Source organism: Neodiprion fabricii, chromosome 3 (genome assembly GCF_021155785.1).
Source record: "Neodiprion fabricii isolate iyNeoFabr1 chromosome 3, iyNeoFabr1.1, whole genome shotgun sequence".
Lineage (NCBI taxonomy): Eukaryota > Metazoa > Arthropoda > Insecta > Hymenoptera > Diprionidae > Neodiprion > Neodiprion fabricii.
In genome coordinates, this window is record NC_060241.1 from 35,837,921 (window position 1) to 35,865,855 (window position 27,935).

The 27,935-nt window shown below is 38.4% G+C and overlaps 1 protein-coding gene and 1 long non-coding RNA gene across 13 annotated transcripts in view; one reads left to right on the forward strand and one right to left on the reverse strand.

Moving 5' to 3' along the window:
- LOC124177529 (microtubule-actin cross-linking factor 1) overlaps window positions 1-27,935 on the forward strand; it is a 173,375-nt gene that overhangs the window by 47,230 nt on the left and 98,210 nt on the right. For 2 of the 11 annotated variants that reach the window (XM_046559967.1, XM_046559971.1), the window contains exon 1: window positions 14,772-14,901. The exons of 8 other annotated variants lie outside the window; for them this stretch is intronic. In XM_046559967.1, the coding sequence (XP_046415923.1) occupies window positions 14,883-14,901 (19 nt within the window). In that variant the 5' untranslated portion in view covers window positions 14,772-14,882. One more of the 11 variants, XM_046559966.1, reaches the window with a different exon arrangement.
- Window positions 24,794-26,757, reverse strand: LOC124177534. Of its 2 annotated transcripts, none has more exons than XR_006869623.1 (2): window positions 25,163-26,757; window positions 24,794-25,032 (listed from the first exon to the last, which is right to left on the reverse strand). It is a non-coding gene; the product is annotated as an uncharacterized LOC124177534 (long non-coding RNA). The 2 variants fall into 2 exon arrangements; XR_006869624.1 differs by having other exon boundaries at window positions 24,794-25,043.

A 27,935-nucleotide genomic window follows, 5' to 3' on the forward strand; every position in this document is an offset into this window, starting at 1 on the left:
AGCGGCAAGCAATGCCATTCCTAAGACAAGGTATATCTAGATTTAGACGCGCTAAATGCGGTCTCAATGCAGTAACCCAATTCTTTGATAGACACGATGCGTCGTCCGCGGGATGCTGGCGCTTGAAAAGATCCGCTCTGCGTATAGATATTTTTGTCCTGCCCACGACACTTTTTTTTTTCCTCGCTATCCTCGCGCCGTCGTGACGATTTCTACCGCTAAACAAATAAAAACGATCGGAAATCGCGCCGAGATACCTATTCTTAGATTATGTATCATATGTACATATGTGTATGTACGTACATGGAATGTCCTTGACACGTAGCGAGATTCTCGTTCGATTTAAATCCTTCTTCGTTAAAGTTTATTTTTTTTTATTTCACTTTTCCAAATCCTCACGTCAGGCTTAGCGAAGAGATGAAACTGCGTTTCTTTGGGTAATTTCCGTTCAGTTTTCTTTCTCGGCAACCCGCCTTAATTTACCATCGAAACGGATATATTTTTGTTGTGGGGATAACGCCGCTTAGCAAAAAAAAAAAAAAAAACGAAGAAAAAGAAATCATTTTTGTGTCTGGGTTGACTGAAGTATTATTTTCTTATTTTTTAATGCATCGAAAAAATGTAAAAAAAAACAACCCCCCTCAAAGTTTGCTCTTGAATTCTTGAGAGGAAACATACGTACGTGATTATCATATGTTAAGTGATATTAAACAGGTGAAAATGTTTGCTATTTTTTCGAAAAAGTTTGATTTTGCAGTCAGGTGAATGTTAATTAAAAATTGAAGAAAATCTATGATTTCAATTATTTGGCTGATAAAAAACCGACACAAATATTCCTGTGTATATTGTTGGTTAACTTTAATTACAACTATGCAAATATACGTTATGGTAAAAAAAATGTAGACGAATCTATGACTTTGATTTTCGGCTGATAAAAATCATAGATTTCCTTAATTTTTGACACAGCATTTTCCTGGCTGCAAAGGCAAATTTTCTCGACAAATATTAATTATCTTCTGTTCGGTATCACGAAACCTACAATAATTACGCACACAAATCTCAGGCACAAGGGGCTTGAAGATCGGCGTAATCAGTGACGGGAACCGATTTATTTTTCAACGACTTACGCCGCTGTATCGTTTTTTGAATTCCGCTTCTTCTTTCAGAGATAATTTTTTGCTGTCCGGTTGTTTGACTCTCATATTCTCGGATCGGTAATTTTGAAGTTACATAAGTATATACTTGGCAATTTTCGCTGCGCGAAATCGTGCGAAACAGATATAATTCGCGCAATAATCATTCGGCGGAGTCCGGCTGATCAGTTCCGGTTGCGGTTGATTTTTTGCACCTGTATTTATAACTAGATACATGTATAATACACGCTGAGAACACATAGATCGGATAGTTTGAACGTATAATTTACGTAACATTGCTTCGATAACGGATGAAATTTTCATCTTGAAGACGATCCGTGTATTTACGTACCTTTACATGATATACCTGTCTCTTTGAAGTCTGAATAATTATACCTATGTAATGTGCGCGAAAAGCAGCGAAGAAATGTTTCTCCGACGCTCAAGTGTTCTCGAGTTGGAATTGAAATAAGAATGACAAAATTCTTTCAAATTTAGGTGTAGGTATAGGTTTGGTACGCAGACTGAAATAAATTTCGCTTTATTATTGTTATTATTATTATTATTATATGATTAACCAGAAAAGATAGATGACGAGAGAGAGAAAGAGAGAGTGAGAGAGAGAAAGAAAGAGAAAGAGAAAAAGAAAGAACAGAATAACAGGTATAAACCAGATTGCCGGTAAATAACGTAACGTAATCAAATATTTATTTGTTTAACAAAGGAATGATGAATCTGCTGAAACTAACGACAGCATACAGCTGCCTCATCAGAGATTGATCATAACGATCTTTGTGAAAATATCTTTGAGGCATAATTTATATATATATGTATAATAAATCTTAATAATCTTCTTTATTGTCATAAGTTTTTATTACGAATCTGGGACTTGATGAGATTAATTAAAGAAGAAGAATAATAAGAGACGAATAAATCTTTCTTTGATTTTGTATCGTGCAAATTGCGCAGCGAATATTCCGCATTTGCAACAGTCGGAAATAACGATAATTAATGAACATCTCAACATTGATTATTATACTCGTATCTTTGCGCGAGTCGTCATTGGCATCCCGAGGGGCTGAACGCCCTTGAGAAATCTTGTTTACAACTCCCGGATAAATATTTTGTCGTAAATGAAACGAAATTCAGGTTTTGCAAATTGAAATCTACCAGTTGGTTTAAGTACGTATGGACGGTATCGCCTGGACCGAAAGTTAGAAAAAGAGGGGGAAAGAAAACATTTGAAAAATCTTGAGGGACGTTACTTGTGCTGATGATATAAGTTAACGCGAATAAAACAACTTTCTTATTCTGTAATTACAGAAATGAATCTTAGAAAATTTGAGGGAATGGTTTTATTGTATTAAAATGTTTTATATGATGAAATGTTGCTGTTTTTAATCCGATTGTAATGTTTCTGCGTTCGTTTTACGCGCTTATCGGATACTCCGTGAATTATTTTAAATTCATTTGAGAAATCTTATATTATAGCGCAGTTGTAACGCGTGCATATAAGTCATCCACTATCGAGGAAAACATTTGTAAAAAATAAATAAAGAAGAACTAAAAACGGTTGGATTTTTACGAAATTTGGTATTCGTCGGTTTTTTGGTCGGTTCCTCGCGAATCTGAAGTCAGATCGCAGAATCCAAAATAGTGGGGGAAAAATTCTAAAAATATTTCAACTTTGCTAAAAATTGGTAGGCAAAGGTGTTTCGGATAATCGACAACGAATCCAATATCAGACTTCTAAAATCTGTGATGGTGGATCCGTAATAGTGGTTCAAATTGAAATAAAAAATTGTAAAATTTTCACGTAACACGTTATGCGAGGGCTTTGAAATCGTCAATCACGAACCTGACCTCGTATTTCGAAATTCGAATATAATAATATTCTTTTTTTTTTATTATTCTCTAAACTTGTAACCTGCAGCGCGAGAACGGAAAATTCGTTGAATTAAAAATTCTCTTCGATTATTCCTCGCGTCATTTAAATCGGGCGGGGTCTTAACACCGGCTTAAAGTCGCGCTTGCGGCACGTCTGATGATTCAAGATTGGCGGGGTCCGGACCCGTTATGCAGCCCAAGAATGCCGCTGGTCCGTTGCTTGTCTTACGCGCGCGTTATGCCGGGTCTAGGAGGTGCCCGTCGACGAGGATCAGGACCGGTTCCTCCCCCCCATCATCGTCGTCCCGACGAATCGGTGTAACAGGGATCCGACTCTTTCGAGGCGCTCGGATCGCCTTCGTCCAGCGGATTCTATTTCATCCTCGATCTCGCACAATCCGCATGCCTCGATTTCTCGACGATTTCCATCTTGGACCTCATTCGTCGTTGCGATCCAGTCAACGTTATCGAATTGCGATACCCTATCCCTGTCCCATGGCTGCACATAGAGGAATTCGATTTGGTCAAACGATATACGCGGATACGTATCCGTATCTGTTGCAATTTATACACACATATATATATATATATATATATATATATGATTACGATTGTTGTTACGATTAGTAGGATCCTTCGCGCGAAACTTGTAAACTTGCCAAATGTTGTCTTTGTGTATAATTTGTTACGCTGAATCCTCTCCGTAAGCAGCTTATAGCGTGATTCGCATAGATCGGTAGCTTCTTACAGGTACACGTGGAACGTAGGTAAAAGAATCGAATCGCGCTGCACGCGTTTTATTAATCAATATCCGGTATCACTTTTATACTCGTCAACACGTTATATTGTAACATAAGTGCGAAATCGTCGAAGCTTGGATACGACTTCCTTGTCATTGGTTGCGAATAAATTCTGGCACGCGGCGTTGTTACTCGCGTTTTTATCCATTGTTATCGACGAAAATTAGTCGGGCTCACATTATTACATACTCTAAATTGTTAAATCGTTTATACTTATGATATATATTTGTTCATCAAACATATCGTTGTCCCGAAGTGATATTGGCCGCGCTTGTTGTTTATGCATTTTTATATTGCCAGTTTACTTGAGGAATCACTCGCCAATTACATCTTTCTTTTTGTCAATTTTACATATTCAAGCGCTTTGCTAAAAATAAAGTGGAATTTCTTGCGTCCTGTACGTCGTACGCGATAAAACTGGCCGCATAATACGTTGACAATAACCGATTTGTTTTGGTCGCGAGTCGTGATTTTACATATCAATTTATACGACGACGAAGAAAATTAACGAATTTTTTTTTTTTTCTTGATGATTATTGCTTGCCTCGGATGTTGCGTGCAACTTTGGCGATATTTGCCGAAGGGTTTCTTTTCTTTTTCTCTTCCATCCTTCTCTCGGTAGTTATTATTATTATTGTTATTGTTGTCGGTGTTTTTTTTTTCTTTTTCTCTTGTTTCGCCGCTCCGGTTTTAAGACCGGTAATTAGCGACAGCCTATTCATTAACGAAGTTCTGGTTAATTACGTTGAATCGGAGAGCTCAATTCTCGTCTAAAGTTGTTTTTTTTTTTTTTTTGTCCCTTCTTTCCTTTTTCTTCTTCTTCTTTTTCATCCCCCCCCTTTTTTTCCTCTCATCTTCTTTGTTTTTCGTTTTCCCCCCTTTTATTCCGGTCTCTTTTCTTCTTCGTTTGCCTCGAACTTGTAGATGCGTAAGTATATTTTTGCTGCCGCCCGCAAGCTTCCTGCACAAGCCGAAGCTCATATGCCTCCTTATTTTCGTTCCTCCCTTTCGTTCGTTCGTTCGTTCACGTCTAGCAATTATTGCTACGCTCTCTCTACCACCTTATACGCGTTTAAACGCTCCCAGCGACATAAGTTATGGTACACCACGTATATACGTACGTGTATATTTAGACGAAGGGGAAATGTAATTGAAAAATTTTCATTCATTCATTCATTAAACCGGCAAGCCGGCCGGTACTTTTTCGAATTTAACGGGTGACGCAAACGCGCGAGCTTCTGCAATTTATTATTTTCAGAACGCGCAATAATTCGCACAAAGATTTGCGTTCAACATCCCCGCGTAAAGGCAGATCTTTTGTGACTCTTCGCGGTGTGACGCGAAATGAAATCCGGATAAACTAGGCCAAGGCATTCAACTTCGCATCACACTTTTCATGCCACCCGTGCGTATGTCGTACCACGGTTTCGTTATATTCAGAGTAACGACACCTCGTCGTCTCCGCAAGCCGATATTCTTGTACAGGTTCTATTCTTTTATTTTTTTTCCTTTCTCTCTCTCTCTCCACAAAAGCATACTTGCAATTTTTCACTCAGTTTATCTTTGGCACGTTGTTTATTAGAGAAATGAAATTCTTTACCACGTTCTAAAAGATTCATATTCTGGAATCTTTATATATGTAAAAAAAAAAAAATGTTTTTGCCGATTAGTGTTCGAATTTCATCTCAGCGATAGTCTTCTTTTTCTTTTTTTATTTTCCAACTCCTAAATTCAAATCATCTATCTCGCGGATGCGTGCTTCGGTATCTATTTCTTCTACGGAAAATGAAATTTGGGTATCACGGTTCTGAATTCTTGTCAAAGTTTTAACCGAATTTGAAACTCTGTAATCAGTCTTTTTTTTTCCTCAATTTTGTTACAAGATTCAACGATAAACGGTGCAGCGGTGTTTGAGAGCCAAAAAATCGCGGTAATACCGTGACTGTTTCAAGTCTCGCCGGTATTTCATACCTGTGTTATATCACGCGTATACTGCAAGCGAGAAGAAACAACGGTACTTGAGAGAAGTCAACGCGAATCTCTGTATATTTCATCTTTGCATCGTCGACCACCCGGTAAGTGGCGAAGGAATAACGCCTCGACACGCTCTACACGCGTACTTTTATTCACCTGTGTAGGTTATAGGTAGAATACTCGTTTATCCACCTTCCTCTCCGAGCACGTGGCCACTGGTCAACGATGTGCGAATGATAGGGAAATTGCGCCATTCTATTTTTATTTATTTATTCTTTTCCCTCCCGTTTACAAAATTCAAATCAAGCCAGAATATCTATTTACATTATCGTCTTGAGGGAGTTTGATCATCGTGGACTATACTTAGTTCGATATCGCGAAAGAGGAAAAACTTTCTAAATTTGCGAGAAGTATGTAATTTTATTGCAATCGGCACCATCGAGGTTAAAGTATCGTTGGCTCGAGACACTTTTTTTCCCAAACAATTGGGTTCGTTAACCTTTGAAACCAGTCATCGTATATCCTACGTATTAAAGTCAATTTGTGGCACCGTTCCAAAAATACCTGCTCAGGTTATCTCACACTCGAAAAAAAAACAAAAAAAAAAAAAAAACCAAGAGTTGAGGGAAAAAAAATTGGCATGGAATTTTCAGCTTCTTTATATTCCGCGACACGTTTAGTACGATTATTACGCGTCTGCCAAGAATTATCAAATAATTTTCTCGCAGATGACGATGTAGGTACGCAAGTTTATCTTTAACCTACGCTCAACGGAAATAAAAATATGAGCGTATTCTCGTTTTCTGCCGTAACTTCTGCACGTGTCAAATCTCCATTTTCCGCCAAGTCAACGTGCGTAGTTACGCGACTTTTACAGCGGGAATCGTCTTCGTCTCTTACGAACGACGTCGCGGTTAAAATCGATTAGACATCTTCGCAAATTTCAACCGCACCTTCATTATAATTCCTTAGCAAAGTCTCTGGAAAAGGTATACATGTATACATGTATGTATGTAAGTAGATACCTACCCTGTATACATTTTACATATGTATATATCGGGAGAGAGAAAGAGAGAGAGAGAGAGAGAGAGAGGGAGGGAGAGATCTATCTATAGATATGCAACAAGCCTCGACGTCGTACATCCGCAGCGAAGTAAGACTCTGTCCCTAGCCGTTGTACAAACTTCTAGACGTATAGCAGCATAGAAAATAGAATTGTGCAGATTATAATGTGCCCAGGGAACGAGTGTTCAAAGTGCCTGTTCGACGGTCGAAGTGCGAGGCAGAAGTTGCTGTTCACTTTTGGTACACGAATCGTGCTATGGATCGATCCTGTATAATTTTTAACAGATTTAATCACCGGCCGATTTGCTGTTTAATATTTGAACTTTCAAACGAGATCGACTTCGAGCGAACAGCGATTCAATGCTGTTTGTTTTTAATACAGGAATTAGCTAACGTCGTACGAAGAAGAATCTTGATCGAGTCACCGAATTACGTGAGGAGAGATCAATTGCTGTTTATGACTATTGAATTTTCTCACGGGTAGGGGTGAAAAACTGGAATTATCGATTGACAGAATGAGCGGAATATCGAATTTTTATAGACGTAAAAATCGTATTCGGAAAATTTTTTAAAGTTCATCATTTTTTGCTCCGACCTTTCTATTCTTTTACTTTTTCATATTTCTACTTTCAACATTTTTAAATTTTATGAATTAGGCTTTCGCTTTAAAAATTCGATACTCTGGTCTATCAATTTTTTGATCTTTCTGTACTTTTATCTCCACTCTTTCTCGCGATATTTCACGCGAACTTTTACCGTGACTAGAAAATATTCCAACGTTAAATCGATCGTACTTGTCGGATAAAAAGCTACAGTCAAGATTGTAACAGTAATCGAGTTTTTTATATTTTTACCTACCCTGAGTTTTAGCTTTAATTTTTTTTTTTTTAATAGTTTATCGTACGATCATTTACCGAGTTTGAAGTTTTTGGTAATGCGATCTTCCTCTTCGTGCACACTGGCAGTTTCCTTTCGGACGAAATTTGAATCCGAAAATCCACTTCACCACACTTCGTTCGTTTTCGACTCTGTTCAATAAAGCGGCACTTTAATTAATAGTCAGAGGTTTTCAATTACCTGACAATGAGCAGTAGATTCTCAGAGTTCAACTTCAATTACATGATCTTCAAGTACGGGCGGACCTTCGCCGTTTAATTTTCAAGATAATACACGAAGAGCTGTTTACACTTGCCTGATGAACTTTTTACCTGGGAACTTAGTTTCGAGAAATACAATTAGACAGATACCGTTTGCATGTTACAAGCATAACGTTAATGTGTATTATTGTTGACTGCTCAGATTATTAATATTCCATCTGTGAAATGTTTTAGGAATTTTTATAAATAAGTATAGTTAAAAGGTGAATTTTGAGAACGTTCGCCTCCATCTATTATTCATATTGAATTGCTGAAGTGTGAGAAAGGTTTTCACGGAATTGCGAATTCTCTTTACTTCATCGATGTCATCGTATATTTAAACGACACTTTAATTATACGCCTTTCGTATGTCGTTTCGGTAACTTGCGGAATTTCAAATATCACCTGCAGCAGTCGTGTTTAAAAAAAAGAAAAATAAAAACATTTTCTCCAGTCGAGTCATAAAAATACATATCGTTACACCGGTACTTGTTTTCTGATGTATAAAAACGACGGTGAAAATTAGAATAGTTAATTTTCGTTGAACAGTTATTCCCGTGATTTAAAAATTGCTGCACGACTATCAGTCGTTTAATTTCAATATTGCTGCAAGTGTATTCTTATCGGTAGTCTGTCAATTTATGTACCGCGACAAAATTTTCCGGCAACCGAAAATTATGTGTCGAGTTAGTAATAACAATCAATCCAAAGTCCTCTACGCCCATTTCGCATTTTGGGAATGACCGAATCGGCAAATTTCCTACCTGCTACTGTAAGCACTCGTGCAGAAATATCCGTTGACCAACGACTCTGTCAGTCGTATTACTCCTTCGGCTAATTGCCAATCTCCTTTTTGACGTTGGCAAAATCCTTCCTGGAAAAAACCAGGTCGTACAATTCGCAACACCGAACTTGGGACTGCGTTTAACGCGCGGTCGTAGTTCTCGAGGTCTTGAATGAACTTCTATTCCAGCGTGATTTAGCCTTAGGGTGACTTATTTTTTAACTTTTTTTTTTCTGAAGGTGATACTCGAAAAATTTATGAGAAATATTGGAGAAAAAGAAATTTGTTGCAAATCTTGGAGAAGGTAGGAAAATATTTAGAGGTAGCTAACAATTATTGAAATATTGCTTATTTATTTTCATGTCTACACCTTACGGAATTATATATAATATGTTAGTTTATTATTCTCGTATCGTGGTCCAATTAATCATTGTTAATAAAAATCATTTCTTTCAGTAACAGAAACTATTATCCAAATTTCATCGAGATGATTAATCTTTCGGATAAAATGCGAGAACAGCGAACTGCGGAATTGTTAGGCGCTGTTTGATGTTGACTGGTGAAAGATTGATTGGATCGCGATACGAAAAAAATAAATTAATATATAATTACAAGTCCGTAAGGTGTGCACAGCAAAAACAAGAAAAAATAAATAAAAAATGTTTCAACGATCGGTAGCGATTTCTAAATATTTTTCTACAATCTCTTGGATTTAGGACAAAATTTTTTTCAATATTATTCTCATATTTTTCGAGTAGCACCTTGAAAAAAAAAAGTGAAAAATGAGTTACCGTAATAGGTATACAATATTATACATGTATTGCAGAATGCGGTAATAAAGAGGAATAAAAGTCCAGTCCGTTTCGATTCTTTTCTCATATTTCCTCATGCTTAGTTCATCAGCGTCGCGTGTAAGAAACTGGTTAAGAAAATTATTCCGAAGATATAATACGAGCTGTAGGTCAACGAGTTTCGATTTGTCTAATAATTTTTTTTTATCTAAAATTTATTTCATCTTTATTTCCCCTCCCACCGCCCTTTTAACTTCCGCATAACCGTTATATTACAGCGTATGCGTAATGTATATACGATGCTTTCCGAAATATCGTACCTCTGGTCCAAGTTTGCCGTTTCTTTAAGAGGAAGCTGGCTGGCTTGTAAGAAAATTTTGAAACGCGCTTGTCGACAAACTGCATTACGCTCGTATGCACGTATAATTTATATTCTCGAAGTCTTGCGGGCACGGTATTTAGACGATTATGCTTAGACTCGTATTTAACGAGGCATACGTAGGTAGCTTGCTCTGTACCTACGTAAGTCTGTCAAACGTTGCCGGTATTGGTACGGAATACACGTTAGAAATCTGTGAGACACGTCGCAGACTCCTGAAACCCGTACTTCTTGATTACACAGTCCGTTTATTTTATCGACTGGTATCCGCTAGGTCTAATTCAAAGGCGAAGGGAAACTTTATGCACTGAAATATAGTAATTATGCTACGATTTATCCGCATACCGGTTCACCTATGTCGTTCGTAATAACTCGAATTATCGATTATCGGTATTATTTTTTTTTATATCTCAAAAATGTTACGAATGAGATACGATAACAAATAAATGGATAAGAAAGACTGTCCTTTTACCTAGTTATTCGTCGAATCTGAATTCCAATTTTGCGTATCATACATTTTCTTTTATCATCCCAGAAGACAATTTTATTTTTACATTCATAAATCATTGAACATACAGAGCTGGGGGGACAAAAATTGACTGTCAACTATGAAATCGAATAGAAAAATCGAGGAATTTCAAATCTCATTGTATTCACTAATATTGCTCAATTTTTCAATTATGTGTAATATGCTGTCTATAGATAATAATTAGTTACAACGATAAATATTTTTCACATTGAACAATTGCAGGATAATATTTGAGAGATTAAATTGAGGCTTGAAACGAAAAACGTTAATATTTGTTTTTACTTTTGCAATCGGATTTTTCGACGAAGTTGTCGAACCGAAATTCTTCAAAATGAAGCAAACAAATGTTGTGTTTAAAAATAAATATTGATCAATGCACATTCGTTGTAATTAATTATTCATAAATTTATTGAACGTATTTTTCAATGTCGCAACAAAATTATCCACATTTCACAGTGGATAGACAATACATAAAATTTATTTTAATCCACCGATGTGTAATGGATTCGGTGTAAACCCCGCATACTTACGTGTGTAGCAAATTTCTCAAAACCTGCAACGCATCCCAGAACTTATTCGCACCGTTCACCGCATGTTCGATACGTCATCGTTTCTCTTGATAAATAACGAATCCACCTCTTTCTCTATAATTGAAGAGGAAAATCACAAAAGGCTGTAATCACGCCTGGCACCAATAATGATCTAAAAAAGTAGAAGAAAAACCGTTTCTTCTTCGCTGTGTAATTATTTTTTTGCTCGTGAAGTCGGAAAGCGGGACTTGCAGTGTTTTTTAATTTTCCATTTCAATCGTCACCCGTTTCTCGAATCGAATCCAAATATTCATAAACATTTTACACTACGATAAAACAACGTTATCGGTATTACAGTCCGAACCGCAACGCAGCGATACGAGAAAAACGTGGAAAACTCTGATTTCGCAATCATGTATATAATGTATGTACAAAATATACGATGTATATACATATATATATTGCAATATATATTGCAAATTTTATTACAGTTAAAACCGCGCCTGTCGGAAAAGAAATCTTCCCATAATACGCACGCTGGAAGAAAACCGCGTGCGCGTGATAAAACCATATCTGCCCCCCTTCTCTCTCTCTCTTCCTCCCTCCCTCTCTCCCGCTCTCCCTCCCTCCCTCCCTCCCTCCCTCTCACACTCGCTCACCCACACCCACACACCGTTCGTCCGGGTATTACCATATGGGGGATCCTGTTCCTCGTGCGCCTCAGAGGAGGTTCTGGGTGTTCCGACCACGCGACCTACGGCCAGTCCTCAGCGAGTCCTCGGCGAGCCTCGCTCGAGATCCGCATGCATCGCCTTAGAGACATTATTCACTCGGCACACTCGCTCGACGTTACTTCGCTCGACGCCTAATTCTTCAGTCAGCTGCGGCGAATCGCTCGCGCGAATTTTTCACCCATTCGTTCGTTCATTCATTGCCTTTCGGTCGCTTATATTTTATATATATATATATATATATATGTGTGTGTATGTATACACACATACTTTTTTTTTTGTATCGAGTATCGCTTCCTCGGTTCTTTGATCAAATTTTATTTACATTAGCGGTCGACGTTTCATCCGGTTGAATTTATACGATTGGAGCATTGGAAGGAATTTTTAGTGCGACGATGATATTTAATAATAACGTGTAAATCGAGTGTTGTTCTACTTTTGGATACCGAAGGATTTTACGTTGGGACAGGTCAGTTTTCACCTCTCGTTCGATCGAGACGCGCCCTTTTTTTCATCGTCTTTTTAAATTCCGTTCTCGACGTTTATTTATTTGTTTCTTTGTTTCTTTGTTTCCTTAAGTTTTTATTTTTATTTTGTTACAATTTTCAACGACTTCCATTGATCACCTTTGCACATAAACTGCCGTTATTTCATATCGCATTTCAAATGTTTCGATTCTTCATATTTACAGTAATGTCAAATTTCTCGTTAGTCAATTTCACTATTTGCATGTTTCAAATGTGTGTCGCGTTGCAGTTGTTTAAACATTGCACAGCATACTTGAATAAAAATTTGTTTCACCAGGTAAAAGGTATGCGGGTATGCATAATATACTCGAGTATAGGTGTAGTCAGGTTTTAAACGCGGATTCGTTTCCAATTTAGAAATTAGTTTTCGTCACGGTTGAGTTATTTTGTTTTATTACAACTTCAAACTAAGATCAACGCTGTATCGGGAACGACGGTTTTACAGATTACACATTAGACGGACGTGAGGAGAATCGAAGTATGCGCTGTGCAGCCTCTGAAACGACAATAAAGAATTTGAATCGTGAAATCGGGGAGAACTTAACGTCGATGTCGTTGGTTGAACTGTCGAATCGCCCCAAGTTTTTCCATATTCGCTCCAGGAGAATCATGAGCAATTCCACTTCGCCCCCTGTTCTCATCCAGCCACTCGTACATTCATCCTTTCGCTCTGTGTCTCTTATTATTTATATTTCTCCTTTTCGTTCGAACAGTGTCAAGTGAGACGTCGTCGCGTCACAGCCGCTGATCATCGTAAGAAAAATCGCACACGTGCACGCAATCCGAGATAAGATTCGACGGGAGAAGAACGCGCGGGAAATTGTTGTGAAAAAGATTTGGGGAAATATATATATATATAGTATATATGTATATATATATACACACTCATATATTACAGAGACGTTGAAACGCAACGGTTTGCCGCATCGCCGCCAAGACTTTGTGTCGTAATAATACTATAATAACAATAATAACAACAACAAGAATAACATATAAACATTATAACGTAATAATTTCTACCGGAGGTTTTTCCAAGTTGGGCAAAAGTGAAAAAGAAAGAGAGAGAGAGAGAGAGAGTAGGAAAAGTATATACGAAGAATTGGATACCCTGTTGTTACAGCAAGAAAGATTATACAGTTATCCTCGTGAATTGTTGGAAAAAAGTGCCATAATTACACCGTCAAGTTGGAATATTCAACGGATTATTAATAGAGGAACATATTAATGATATACATACATATTGATAGGAGAAACAGTAACGCGAAAGAAAACGATCGATAGTAACTAATGAATTAACGCAAAATATAAAAAGAAAAAGAAAATAATCAGAAACTATACACACCTAAACAATTAACAACGAACAACGTGCGACGACCTGTGCAAACTTTTATTCGCCAAAAAAAACCCCGTGAAGAAAAGTTTGTAATATTTATCTTTATATGTAATTCTGTTGACTACCAGTAAAGAGAAAACGATATACGAGGAAAAAGAAGAAAAATAATAATAACAGGAAAAAAGCCACACGTAATCTACGACTAATCTGAAGTAGGAAGAAATCGAAAGAATCAAGAAATCTTGTAAACTTAACACACGTCGTTCTGCTAGTATTGCATAAATTTTTAATTACCCCGAAAATTTTGCAGTATCTTGTAATAACCGAAGTGTGATTTACGATTGATGAAATACGAATCGAGTGAAACAAAAGGAAAGGCACAATCTACTTGAGTCAAGGATTTTTTTCAATCGTCATCTCCTCAGTTACCACAAAATTTCTTGTATTATACGTAGTTGTTAAATTGATATAGAAAAAAAAAAAATCCTCAATCGTGTAACAGAGAATAATTTGCAATTGTTTAAGGCAGTATTAAAACTAGAGAAGGAAAAAGAAGAAATTAATATATATATCTACACATAATTACAACATACTTGGCAACGCTTATTAATCGTAATAATAATAACAAGAACAATAATAATATAAAGAAAAATTATAAAAATATACGCGTATAATAAACTGTCCTTCGCCTGCAACACAACGAATTTTAAAACGGATAGAATAATTTGAAAAAAAAAAAAAAAAAAAAAACAAAATTGAAATAAAAAAAACAAGAAGAATTAAAATTTTTCTAACAAACGAAACTAAAATTCGAAATAATCAAAGTGTATTCCGCGTCGACGAATACGGTAAAAATATTCACAATCAAAGGTGTGTAACGAATAAGAAAGAAAAAGTCTTGCTGCAAGTGTGCGCGAATAAATCCCGAGGATCGAACGATGTTTCGATGATCGTTCGTCCGTTCATTCCAAACGAGAATTATCATTCGAGTGTGTCGATATCGTGAATTATCCAGTTGACACGAAAGTAATACGAATAGAAGTGAAGCCATGTCGACGCAGGCTTACTACAAGGAACGTCTCGGCTTTGATCCTGCGGACACGATAGCCGAGCATCATCGCGAGCAGCGCTCTCAGCACGGCTACGAGGAATCCTTGTCAAAGTTCAAAGGTCAGAACGGCGCAGCCTCTCCTAATGGATATGGAAAAACTATCGCCAAAGACGAAGAACTGGACCAACAAAGCTCAGCGGCAAACTCGCAGGCTTGCTGGGGTTGTTGGGCCATGTTCATCGAGGCTCACGGTAGGTGTTGCTGGCAGAGAAATACACACGCTGATTTCTTGTCTCATGATCTCTATATGTGTAAACGAGTGGATTTTGGTGCGTTGCTTTGTTAGAATTTTCATTTTTTTATATTTTCTTTAAATTTTGTTGTTGTTTTCACTCTTCTAATTCTAGTCATACGTTGTAGATCCGATATAAAATGTATATATCTCAAGTCTCGTTTGATTAGAGATGATAGATGTTGCTTTTCAAATTAATACTTCGCAGCGGTTTTCAATAACATACATATATTTAGTATAGAATCTTAGTCTCATTTTTTGATCATCCATTTTTATCGAGCTATTGAACGAGAAAAAAGAAACAACAAACGAAATAACTTGAAATTACTTTACGTTATTTGCGATGTTGAAGCAATAAATATACCAACAGATCTCGGTAACTATTCCGGTATCGAACATACGTCAAAAAGCTATCGATGTTGTACATTAATTCGGCATGGTGTGAAAAAATTCTTTTCTTTTTTTTTTTTTCATTTATATGCATACATATATCGATGTTTATAACTTCAACTAATCATCTGTTTTTATAACCGACAATGGATTGGAAAAAAAATTGATGACGAAATTTAAAGATTTTCAAACTGGCTGCGTAATTAAGCGATTATAATATTATACGTATAAAATACGGAACTCGGACAAGATCCTTAAAAATAAACCACGAAACAGACATTTGTGTTTTTTGCTCGTGTTTCCTGCTGCGTCGGCTGTAATTACAGATTAACAAACTGTCATTGCTGTGAGAAGAATAGAAAGAAGTAGTCCGTTAAATAATTAATTTTTTTCAATCTGGCTTGCCGTACGATCCAGAGTATCATTCGTATTACTTGCCACAATTATCGACGAATTAAGCAATTTAGGCAATTGTTATACGTGCCTTTCTTTTCTTTGCTGCTTCACCAATTTCAGAATTGATAACTCGCCGTCTCAACCGCAGTCATTCGTCGCGCCTCTGTTCTCGATACTGAGTATCTTTTCAATTGATTCCAGCGATCATTTTACAGATGACAGTTTTTTGTTATTTTTTTTTTTCTCTTTTTTTTCTGTCACTCATTTTAATATAATTATTTTTTAAAATGATAGACTTTTTGAGCCGTTTTCACACGTTGACGCAAGTCAGTTTGAAAAATTTCTAAAACAGTTTTCAACCGAATTTAATGTCAAAATGAACAACTTCGGAAGCTTTCGTACACAGTTTGCATACGCACGAAGAAAACATACATATATACATATAGAGACGGCCATGCGACACGTATCGTCGAGTTAACTCGGCTTTTTTTTTTTATTTTTTTTTAATTCTAGTCTCACATATGATTAATGATTGAACCATTTTTATGTATTAACCTGCAGTATTTTTAGCCTATTTAACAAAGCCCGCAGTAAGGCTGCGCTGTTGTGTTTTTATTTTCAGCTTCGTTATCAGTTTTCAAGGATATTCTCAATCGGCTGGAATTTTGTAATATGACTAACGCAGCTTTTGTTGAATTATGCGAATGCAACGACGATACGCTTCTAATCCTGTGCATATGTTATACAGGAATTAAATACCGTATGGATGTTGACTTTGAGACGATGAAATCGAAACTTGAGCGGATTTTCACTTCACGTTTCACTTATCAACGAACATTTCGCCGAATCACTTGACCGTGAAAATCTGCTCATCTGGTCATTAAATACAACGCATGCCGGAAATACCTGGCGTAGAACGGTAAGAGTGTAACAATGTTCGGATTTCTTGCGTGAAATCTCGAAGTTTTCGAACGGAGATCCAGGGGACTGGAATCTTTCACCGAATGTTAAACAGAGCCATCTAACTGGAAAAAATTTATTCAAAGTTAGTTGAATACCGACTTTCTATTACGGCTTCGAAAGCGAAAATTGATGTAATTGTCAATCATTGGTGTTTTATATTTGAACACCCGGTACGAAATCGATATCGCGATATCGTTACTGATAACGAATAAAATACAGCGTGTTTCCGGCTGAAGTTAACGTACGAAATAAAGTACTTATCTATAAGTAGAAATTTTACACAACAAATTATTGAGGAGACCGTTCACGTTCGGTATAAATGACGAATTTTTTTTTTTTTAATTCAAAACGGTGACAATTGTCCGCAATTAGAGGTATCATCGCGTGATAGGATACAAGTATGGGCGTAAATTTGGGCGATTCCATTTACCAAACCTTGTCGGCACTGTGCGGTCGGAGGGATTATTCATGTTCATTATTCATCATGACGCATCTATACGTCATCACTTTGATTTCTGTGCGCGATGTTCAGACACAGTGCTGAACGTTCGAGTGCCGCTGATACTGTCATTGCTCGACTGGTTTCTACCAGGGCTGGCAATTTGTAACTTTTTCGGGTACGGAGTTTATTATAGAAGTGGGAAGGGAAGGGGGTTGTTTATTTCTTCTATCTCAATTGCATGGTATTTTGATTAACGTTATATCTTTGCACTTTTGAATTATTTCAACCTCATTTACGCACAATTGTTTTCTTTCCTACGAAAAATATCTTGGAAGTCCAATATTTCACTTATTCGTGACGGAGACTCGATATCTGCATATCATTTTTAATCCAAGATATGAGTTTTCGACATTTGTAAAACGAAAAGGTGTTCATGTCGCGGTGAAAAAAAGAAATCAATTTTTGATGCAGTGCAATCAGATGATAATCTTTGAAAGTTTTTAATTCCATTCCATTCTAGCCTTTGCCCATCAATAATGTCCGATCCGTCGATGTGTTTCGCTACCATTCCCAGGTATGGAAACTCCATACTCAGCATACATCAAGTACGGGTTACTCCATACCGACGATGATCTCTACTCGTACCTTCGCGGGTTCATTACGCGTTATTTGACTGGTTGGGTACACCATTTGGAAGGTACTCGTACACGCTTCGATCGAATCACTCTTACGGCGTTGAATGTAACGTCGCTTCTGTAGCCACCGCCTAAACACCATTGCGGGGAAAGTCTCAGGACGAATCCGTGTGACCAGAATTTTAAACCAGCCTTGGCTAGGTCGTTTACGTTTCTTCTTTACAGTTTATATATACATACACACACACGCGCAACAATCGAGGATCTTGCCGTTGATGCTTTCAGTCTCGTGCGTGGCTTTGGGCCTTGCTGCGATGCCGATGCGGAGACACTTTTCGAACCGTCGCGACGTGATGGAAGGACAACCCTTCCCTCGTTGTCATTTCGTAGTACCTGCATGCGGTGGCGCAATGGCCATAACAATCATAACAACCTAACGACAAGTCTTGGTATACCTACGGCTTGGGTTTTTTTATTTCTTCGAAAAAGCAGGTTCCTCGCTCGACCCTTTGGACACGCACCGGGTTCGTTCATTCGGTCGGTTGGTGGAACCGGAAACGACGTGAAATGTACCCACGTGATATAGGTATGCTACACGCAGTCCGTTTTCTTTCGATCGTTATTTAAACTATGTCTCTGGAGGGTGTTAACAGCGAAGAATTGCATCAGAGGTTGGACGCAAAGAAGAAAGAAAAATGCAACGAATCTGTTACGTGCCATCGTTGTAGGCTCGAGATAAGAATAAACGATAATCTTTGCTAATTTCACTCTCGCAAGTTCGTCGATTTGTTAACCAGTATGAAATAATCACGCATCTGCACTTTTGGCATCGAATTTGGAAGAAACCGGTCGAGTTTCACAGTTGCAGGAAAACTTAGACACTGGATTTACCGTAATGCATTTAGTGCCAATATAACCACTCAACGGACAGATAAATATCAACGGCTTTCGAGTTCAAGGGATTACTTTACCGATGACACATTAAGTGTACAAACCATTTAAATGACAGCGAAGTTGTAAGGAAAATCAGACTAAATATCATACCCGGTCAAAAGGGAATGCAAAGTTTTCACGATCGAGCATTCTCTTGACTGTTTCAAAGTCTTCATTTACCTTGATTGATGATGATGAATGTAATTTATATTTACTTTACAAACCAATCGACCGATGAGTTCGCTCGTGTTAGTGCTGATTCTTTTTCGTCTTCTTCTTCTTATTCTTCTTCTTCTTCTTCTTCTATCGTGCGAGCATAACTTGATATCTTGGCGCTTGTACTTGGCTTTTTCAACTACCGTTTTATCCGGTCGACACAGCATGGCAGTTAATTACGCAGAATGAGTAGCGAGAGTCGATTGTCTAAGAAATTATTAATTGAGTATAACGGAGATTTTTGCGTAACGAATTCGCAAGCTCCACTGTTACACGGCGTACTTGCTTCAGCTGTTGTAACAGTATTATTTATACTATGCGAAAAAGGTATTCGCCTACGAATCGAATGATGTCACCAACGTGTCTCCTTCCAGTTTGGCAAGTACGTTTCTTGTTCACTCGTGTGTTTTTTTTTTTTTTTTTTCTTATTCTTACCTCGTACCGTCATCGTAATCGCAGTTGTCCTCGCACGTTATTACCGTTCCTACTTACCTATGCGACATATCTACTCTACCCTGACGTGGCTGACTGTAATTTAGCGCTACGGCGAAGAAGAACATCACGAAGAAAAACCGGGTCAGTCAGCAGCAGCTTGCAAGCGAATTGAAGTTATCTACAACGGCAGCAGGTGTGCCTTCCCTCGATAGCTTCTTTGCTGTTACTTACTCTACGACGATTCATACCTGTATAATAGGGTATTATTTGGGAACTCAAGCCTCTTCGTAGCCTTAAAGGAAAATCCTGTAATCCGCAGGGAGACCTTAATGTATTAGAAAATTAATGAAAATTAATGCTCCCTACCGTGCGGTGATTAGCCAAAGTCCTTATTAGTCATCGACTTCGGTCTTCTGCGCGAATAACACTCTGGAATTTCAACCTTCGTCGTGTCCGCTCATCGGTTACTCACGAAATCACGTTTGGCAACAACATTGTAAATTCTGTTTAACGCACAACTTTATTGCCCATTTTCAAGTCGGTCAAGTGGCATGATTGGGTTAGGTTGGATTCGGCTCACCTTGGTCACATGTTAACAATTACCAACGTAAGGAGGATCTGGATGAGGTCATCGTAGTATGAAGTAATTAGAATTCCTAGGAATGAATGCGTGAAAAGACGGTCGGAGAAAAGATCAACTCATCATGGCCTGGAAGGTTTATAGAAAGTTCGGAGACTTCCAGATTCTTAGACGCATCTTGACCGAGGGTGAAAATGATTTTCTTTTCGGAATGTCAAGACCTACACATATACATATTTGTGTATACTTTTTTTCATTCATTTCGGAGGCACCGCGTCAAACGTCCGCCGCTGTTTAGTCTGAATCACATGGCATCGGTTCGAAAAACAAATCGCCCGAGGCACTGGTTAACGGAAGTTACCTCCCGGAGTGTATAAGATTTTAACTCCGCAGGTTCTCAAACCCTCGTTTGTCGTCGACCTCGTCTAGATTCCACAACGCAAACGTACCGGTTATTGATTACTTTCCCAGTTATTAACCTTACTTTTTTTTTTTTTTTATTGTATCACAATTTGTGCCCTAAATTTATAAATTATGGAAAATCAAAGGGTCAATAATTAGGTACAAACGTGTAAATATGCCTGGTACACTTGACAATTTTTAGATCGTTTGGTTGCATTTTTTAACGCGTGTTATCAACTATAACCGTCGAAGAGTCCGTGCGTGGAAACTGTTCAGCGGTTTGCGCACGTGCTTTTAAAACTCTACACGTTATAATGTACGGTCGAACGGTTTGCGGTTATGGAATATCTGTACCAGCTGTATACGTTGGTAATAACAACGTGTATACACGGCTAGAGATAAAAAGAAATATATGCTGGCCACGTGCCGACGTATAAAACTTAGACTTGCAGCGGTGCGGTGCAATGAATGCGGGCTTTGTACGAACACACGAAAAGCCCGTTATCATTCTTAATATACGATGCGTGTGATATACGCACGTTGTGTTGGACGTGCAGCGTGCGACCTGCGGATATTGTACAAGCACGCCCAGGCATACCTTTGAATTACACATTGCGGACCGTGCGACATCCGAGTCCAAGATTAAACGATCGCCGCGCGTTTTCTCTCTCTCTCTCTCTCTCTCTCTCACCGAGCTATTTTCATTATTCGTCTACGTTTGCATGTATTTAAACATTTCGTTTCTTCGAATATAATAAATACGTCATGTGTACGGTACATTTATGATGTATAGGCTGGTTAATGGACAAAACGTTTTTATTGTAGTGCTTAGGGAAGAATTTCTCCCAATGATTTATATATATATATATATGTATATACAGACCCTTCAATTTATCATACAGCGTAATGAGACACGGTTAATTGAGCCAAACGGTAAACAGTCATTATTTCTTGCAATAAACGAATGGAAATTTGTCGTGCTCTGAAATTACTATAAAATTTTTACCATATTTATATTCATCTCTCGAAGAGACTAGCTCGAGAGATGAATGACTCGTTCGGGTAATCGTTAGACGGTTTTCAGTAATCGTGGGAATTCCAAAGGCAAGGGATTGCTTGTATCGTGAAATTTTAATTATCTCGAATACCTACCAAATATTTTTGTTTTCGTCCATTCCGAATTCATCACTCGACGCGAAACTTTGTATAATCGTATTTCGGACTTGATACTCACAACGAATGCAAGAAACGTTGAATAAAAATAGAATTGCACAACAAATTCGTATCGTACGTATATGTAACGTATATCCGATATTCGTTGTTACATCGTTGTTCGATCCGTTAGATATTTTTTGCCGATAACGAGACATGCGATACGTTATCCCCGTGAACGTACCCTCGGGATATACGTATAAAACTGGTATTATACAGCCGACGATGTGAGTTTTTTTGCGCTTGAAAATTTCTTGTCTACTGTATACCTGCAAGCAATTACCGCATTAAAAGTATCACGTGTTAAAGATTATTAGAAAGCTGACGGTCATTATTATATTTTTTATACACACACACACACGCACTCAATAGAAGTTATTCGATAGTTACTTATCTCTGTAACAACTCGCCGACAGGAGAGTTTGGGAGTTGGGGTCCATGAACGTGGATGGATATTATTATACAGCTACTTACTTACTTACTTGCTTGCTTACTTACTTCTCATATATCGTACACTTCGAGAGAAATGTTACCGCGTATCAATGCTGCGTGCCTTTCGCGAGTTATTACTACGTTACTTACATACATCACTTCAAAAATAGTATCATAGTATCCACTTGGCTTATCGACCTCGGGCTCGTAAAATTAAACTTTTGAAGTACCTACCAGATTGAAAGATACCATTCAGTATTCGCGTCTCTCTCTCTCTCTCTCTTTTTCTCTTTTTCTCTCTTTAGAGGCGTGACGCGTTACACTGTGATTTCAACTATTTTAAGTGCGTGGCCCGTTTTGGTTTCATCGTGTTCGTCTACCCTTCTTACCAGTTTACTACAGGCCCTAATGGTAATGCAACGAATATTTGTCGACTGGAGAAGTTGAAGGTGAAATACTTGAAAATCCGGGGAAAATGACGGAGTGTGTTTCAAGTGAAAAATTATCTAAATTCGTACGATTCATCGGCTGTGAGTTAAAAAAGAAAACTTAGGATGGTCTGACATATGTAGGTAAGACTGATGTAACGAATGATCGCATTCGCGTATTTACTGATATTCGTATTCGCAAATATCGTGCGAATATTTTGCAAGTGTGAAAGTCACGATTACTTCATATTTTGCTTGTTAAAAATTATGAAAATAGTATTAAGTAAGACAAAAAATATTAGCTTGATACCGAACTTTTAATATAAAAGTTTGTCTTCACGTTTGAATCACACTCTGAACTCGAAATTAATTTGTTTCTCTTATCAATTTTTGTCGTAAATTAATCAAACAAACTATCGACTCGGTTCGGATCAGCTCGGCAATTTTCGGAACAACATGCAAACGAAGGTAACGTGTAACGTACGACTTGCATGGTGTACCTGTCGGTCAACCGACCGTTAACTTTTAGTCACAGAGAAATGGCGCCAGATTTGAAAATATATATCCGCATCCGCATTCGCAATAGCTTAATGCTTGAAAGTTTACGTTCGTTACATCACCGGTTAGGTAATCAGGCGATATTTTTTGTACCATTGTACGTATGACACAACCGATTAGGGTGTAATATACGGCTTCGCATGTACGTATGCAACTTGTTGTACGCGAATGAGCAAATTTGTGGTAAAATTCAAATGGCCATGTAGAGACGTGCGAAATATTGAGTTATAAAATATTTGCGAAAGGAGAAGAGAAGTCTCAACGTGTCACGCCCGCGCCTTTAGAGACCATTTACGGGCTTCTCTCCTTGCACGGTGCGAATCGCAGGATTTCTTTTCGCGTGGGCTTCTTCCCACGTGGATAAACTTTTGGCAGCAGTAACAACACTCGGACGTTTATAGTTTCGTGCCAAACCAAACAGGTTGGTCCAAAAGGTGCTGCTCTCCACTCGAGCACTTTTATTATTATCCTACCTTTAAACTCGACGGGCGAACATTCGTTTCTCCTTATCGTCTTCGACCAAATTTCACGGCATTCAAATGTCACGTCGTGTATAGTATAGGTATCTGGTATATTTATACACGGACGCCGGACGGTTTTTATTCGTCGATGAAGATTTTTTCGCCCTTCTTTTTCCCCAACATTCTGCACGGCAACGGACTGTAAATAAAAAATTTAATCGCGAACCGCTTTTTGGATTTTTATTTCCAACGAGTGAATTTTTTTTCACTCCGACCGGTTGTACCTCCCCCCCTCGAAGAACTGTGAAAAAAGAAAGAATGATCAGAAAACATTATACCGGAGTAATTAAATTCGCGTATTACATTCGTAACGCGACGATTTCCTTCTGAGTAAATAATTTCTTTAAAGAACGGAGAGTAATATCGTTAATTTGTATTTCATTTAAATTTTATTCTCCTTCATTCGACGTATAGTTGAATATAATCCGTACGTCTTCGTTTGGACGCTATTAATATACCGTCGAACGTTACTGTTGGAACGATTGAAAAAGCAATTGTTCGCTGAAAAATAAAGATGCTTCGTATATTTACGTGCGTATTACCGTGCGGAGTGAATGTTCTTGTTCTCTCCCTCCGTAGATGACCTCCAGGTCAAAGTACTCTCGTCGGCGTGGCTGTTTCAAATGCCGGAAAATGTGCGGCTTCGAGCCTAGGGTGAAGCTTGCCAAGAAAGTGCGAACCGGCAGAAACGCACGCGTCCGGTCTCCTCGTACGCAGCGGCAAGCCGACGTTTCGCCCAGATTTATATGCCTACGCATAATGCTCTCGGTAATCCAAAAATTGAGAACGACGAAACGCGCGACGCGAATTCTACTAATCTTGTACCTCGTCGTCACGTGTTGGAGCCGCGAGTAATGCCGCAGTGCGGAGGAAAATTAACGAGGTTGAAAGGAAAAACATTTTCCCATTTCATATTCGGTCAGCGAATGAAATTTAATGGAACGTAGTCGTGTTCGATTTGTAAGACGACTCTTTTCGATATTCGAATTCGGATGTAACATGGATTGCGATTTGTCCGCGTGCTTCGGATTTATCGATCTACATGGACGGTTGTTGTGTTATACAAGCGTGAGGTTGGATCGTGCGGTCGCAGTTTTATTCAGGACGCGATGGTTGTTATCGTAAATCTCTGTCGATCGACGTCGACCGAGAAAACCGGAACGAAAGGTGGTGTAACTCGGGTACTTACTCGGTGGGTATATCGGAGAGAAAAATGGCAGTGAGGGAGAAAAATGAGAAGCGATCAATGGCGAGGAGAAAAACTAAAACAAGAAGGGAGACGGGGAAAAGAAACGCAACGAGAAATCGTTGGTTGGTATACATATCGTCCCTGGGGAATTTATTAGCGATCGTTCAACGTTGTACAACTTCATTCAAATGCAGACTGACGGACTTCCATTTACGTCAAGCGGTCTTCTTCTCGTGACTGGAAATCTTGTAGTTCGCACATCGCATCGCAGGCTTCCGATGCCCACTCACTCTTCTCTACAAAATATCGTCTCGTCGCGTCAACGTGGTGTCCAGTGGTCCTGGAAGTCCTTGAGGTTCTGAAAATGTCCTTGAATTTTTTTTTTTTTCTCTTTTTTTTCCTGAAAATCTTCTTTTCTTAAGGATCGCTGCGGAAGATATATTTATTTGTGTTTACTGAGTAATTGTTTTAAAAAAGTGGATTCCCACCTCGAATCGCGTTTTTCGTTTTTCGAAATAACGTATATTGTATATCTCGTACGTCGCACCGGTTGCGTACAGTGCCCTCTGCCCTTTGCATTCGTGTTTTTTTATTTTTCCTGAATGTCCTTGAATAACCTAAAAATGTCCTGGAAATGAATTTGTTACGGTTTTTTTTTTTTTTTTTTTTTTTTTTTTTTTTTTTTTTTTTTTTTTTTTTTTTTTTTTTTTTTTTTTTTTTTTTTTTTACCGGACACCACGGTCAAAATATTCACGCAAATTTAAACTTTCGACTAATTCACGCGTCTTGTTTTCTTAACAGAGCGATTATCCTAAAAAATTACTTTGATTTCTAGAAGCTGGAAAAATTCGGAGAATTATCGTAATATGAATAAGATGAGAGTAGCTGTAAGAAAGAATGAGAGAGAGGGTAGATGAAAAAATTTTTACAACGTAACAAAAAAGTCCGACGTTGGGCGATGAAAGGCGTGTATATGCAGCGCATCGTGCAGTCTGCAGTTTTTTCTTGTGTTTGAATTTTTCTCAACGTTCGTCATAATCCGTTTGGCGCCACGTGAGAAGAGGAAGCCTTGTTTTAATCACCGGCTTTAATGGACGACGACGTATTCATCGCTGTATCACTTTTTCTTTATACATGTACATAAATCTAGGTGCCTATCGAACGTTTTGCCATTACGTACAAAGAGCCCCCTATTATAACGTGAAAAGAAGGAAGAAAAAAAAAATAGAAAAATTCACGAGATCTCCTTTTGCGGTCGATTTTCTCACCATCTTTGTATTTTTATGATCGAAGATATAAGTCGAACGCGTCGCATCTTATACTCGGGGGAAAAAAAGTGTATTAAAGAAAATTATACACCGTGCGGAAGGAAGAAAAAAAAGCACCTCGGCTTTCTTGACGCGGAATTGAAACCCGTCGTATCTCGTTGTCCCTTATCGTCGTTGCCCTCTAGACGCCGCATCTTCTTGTAACCTTTGATCCCTTGGAGGAAATTTATGAAGCTGCAGCGGCAGTTAACGGGAGACTGAAATAACTCGGGTTATACGTCAAGTGGAATGATCCGTCCGTCTGTGTCTTTCGACAGATTGTTGAAGAAGCTTTTTTCATCGCTGTCTCGGGGTGAAACGAATGAAATTCTATGTATTCCTTGTTCAGGATGGATCTTTCAACCGATCCATCCATCGTCGCGGACTTATTGTTGGCGTTATTTATTTATTTTAATTTTTTTTTGTTTTCTTTTTAAACCGGTAACACCGCATGCTTTGAAAGCACTTTTCGAAACTTCTTAGGCTGCACTCGTAAAGGATCGTCAGCTCCTTCTGTTATCAATCACTTGTATGCAGCTTCGCTAACGAACCCGGTTGAGGAAAACATAGGGATTAGGTAATCTGTGACGCCCGGAGGAGTGAATAAATGAATAATCAGACTGCCGAAGCATTCGAGCATACGGTGACGGTAGACGTTATGTGCGGTTCAACATTTCACGTATAATATCAGGCTGTAAGACTCGCTGGTCAAGGATTGCACAGAGAAAATTTCAAATTGAATATATTAAATCAGAAGCTTATAATTTCACGGCAGTGTAGCGGTAATTGCACTCTACGTACACGTCGGCTTCGATTTACATTTCAACCGACTGCAGTCTCCACCTCTCCTCCTCCTCCTCCTCCTTCATTTTTCTGACATACGTTCTAGAAAAGAAGAAAAATAAGATTAAAAAAAAAAAAAAGAAAAGAAAAGAAAAACCCTGACGCGTAACCCGTCCGTTCCGTTATTTTCCGTTTCTTCCTCGAGTACGTGGGACCTGAATAAGAAAACAGAAACGACAAAGAAAAGAAGAGAAACAAAAAAAATTAGAGAAAAGATAAGAAAAACGAAAAATAAAAGGAAAGGTAGAAAAAGTTTGCTTTATAATTTTCCACGGTCTCGTTATGTCCAATTGCGAAAGCCCCTTCGGCGAGAAGCAGTGAACTTGAAAAGTCGTTGACATCCAGAATGTTTGTGGCGCCCATACGTCGAGTCAAGTACTCGCTCACACATGCGTCAAGTTGTACTCCTCGACGCTTGGCACATGGCTACGTAGGGTATATATTATCGTTATTTGTCATCCAAGTCCCGTCCACCTCGCTCTCTTCACTCTCTCTCGCTCTCTCTCTCTCTCTCTCTCTCTTTCTCTTCTCTCTCTCACACAATCAGCTCTCCTACCACAGTTAAACACCGCGCCTGACAATGACCGGAGTAAACCTCGCTGTTGCATATACCGCAAGCCTTAGTCTACGACCCCCATGCAGGTCGGTTCCCATGATAAACCTTTCTCACTTGCCATCAGCCCCGTACAAGCTGCATGCCGCCATGTCGCTTCGACTCTTCACGGATCGTTATTTTTCATCCATCGTTATTCACCCGACGGCGTTCTGCTAAATTACATGCCTTCTTCTACTCGCGGAATATTTTATCGGCGTGTTGTCATGGTTTGAAAAAAATATTGCTCTTTTCTCATTTTCAAATTTACATAAACTCACTCGCTATGTACGGGGTGGATACCTATGCGGTGGTACGGTTGGTTCATATCTCTTCATCCGTGAAATACTATGTGAATATGCCGTACAACGATATCAACGATGAGATCTAACGTATCGAGAGTAATCAAATTCGTACAGAGCTTTGACCTACTCATGCAATTAATCTACATACCTGCAAGTTTTGCATTATCAGTCTTGTTTCGCCGAGGATCGATGACGTGACAATTCACTTGTACGA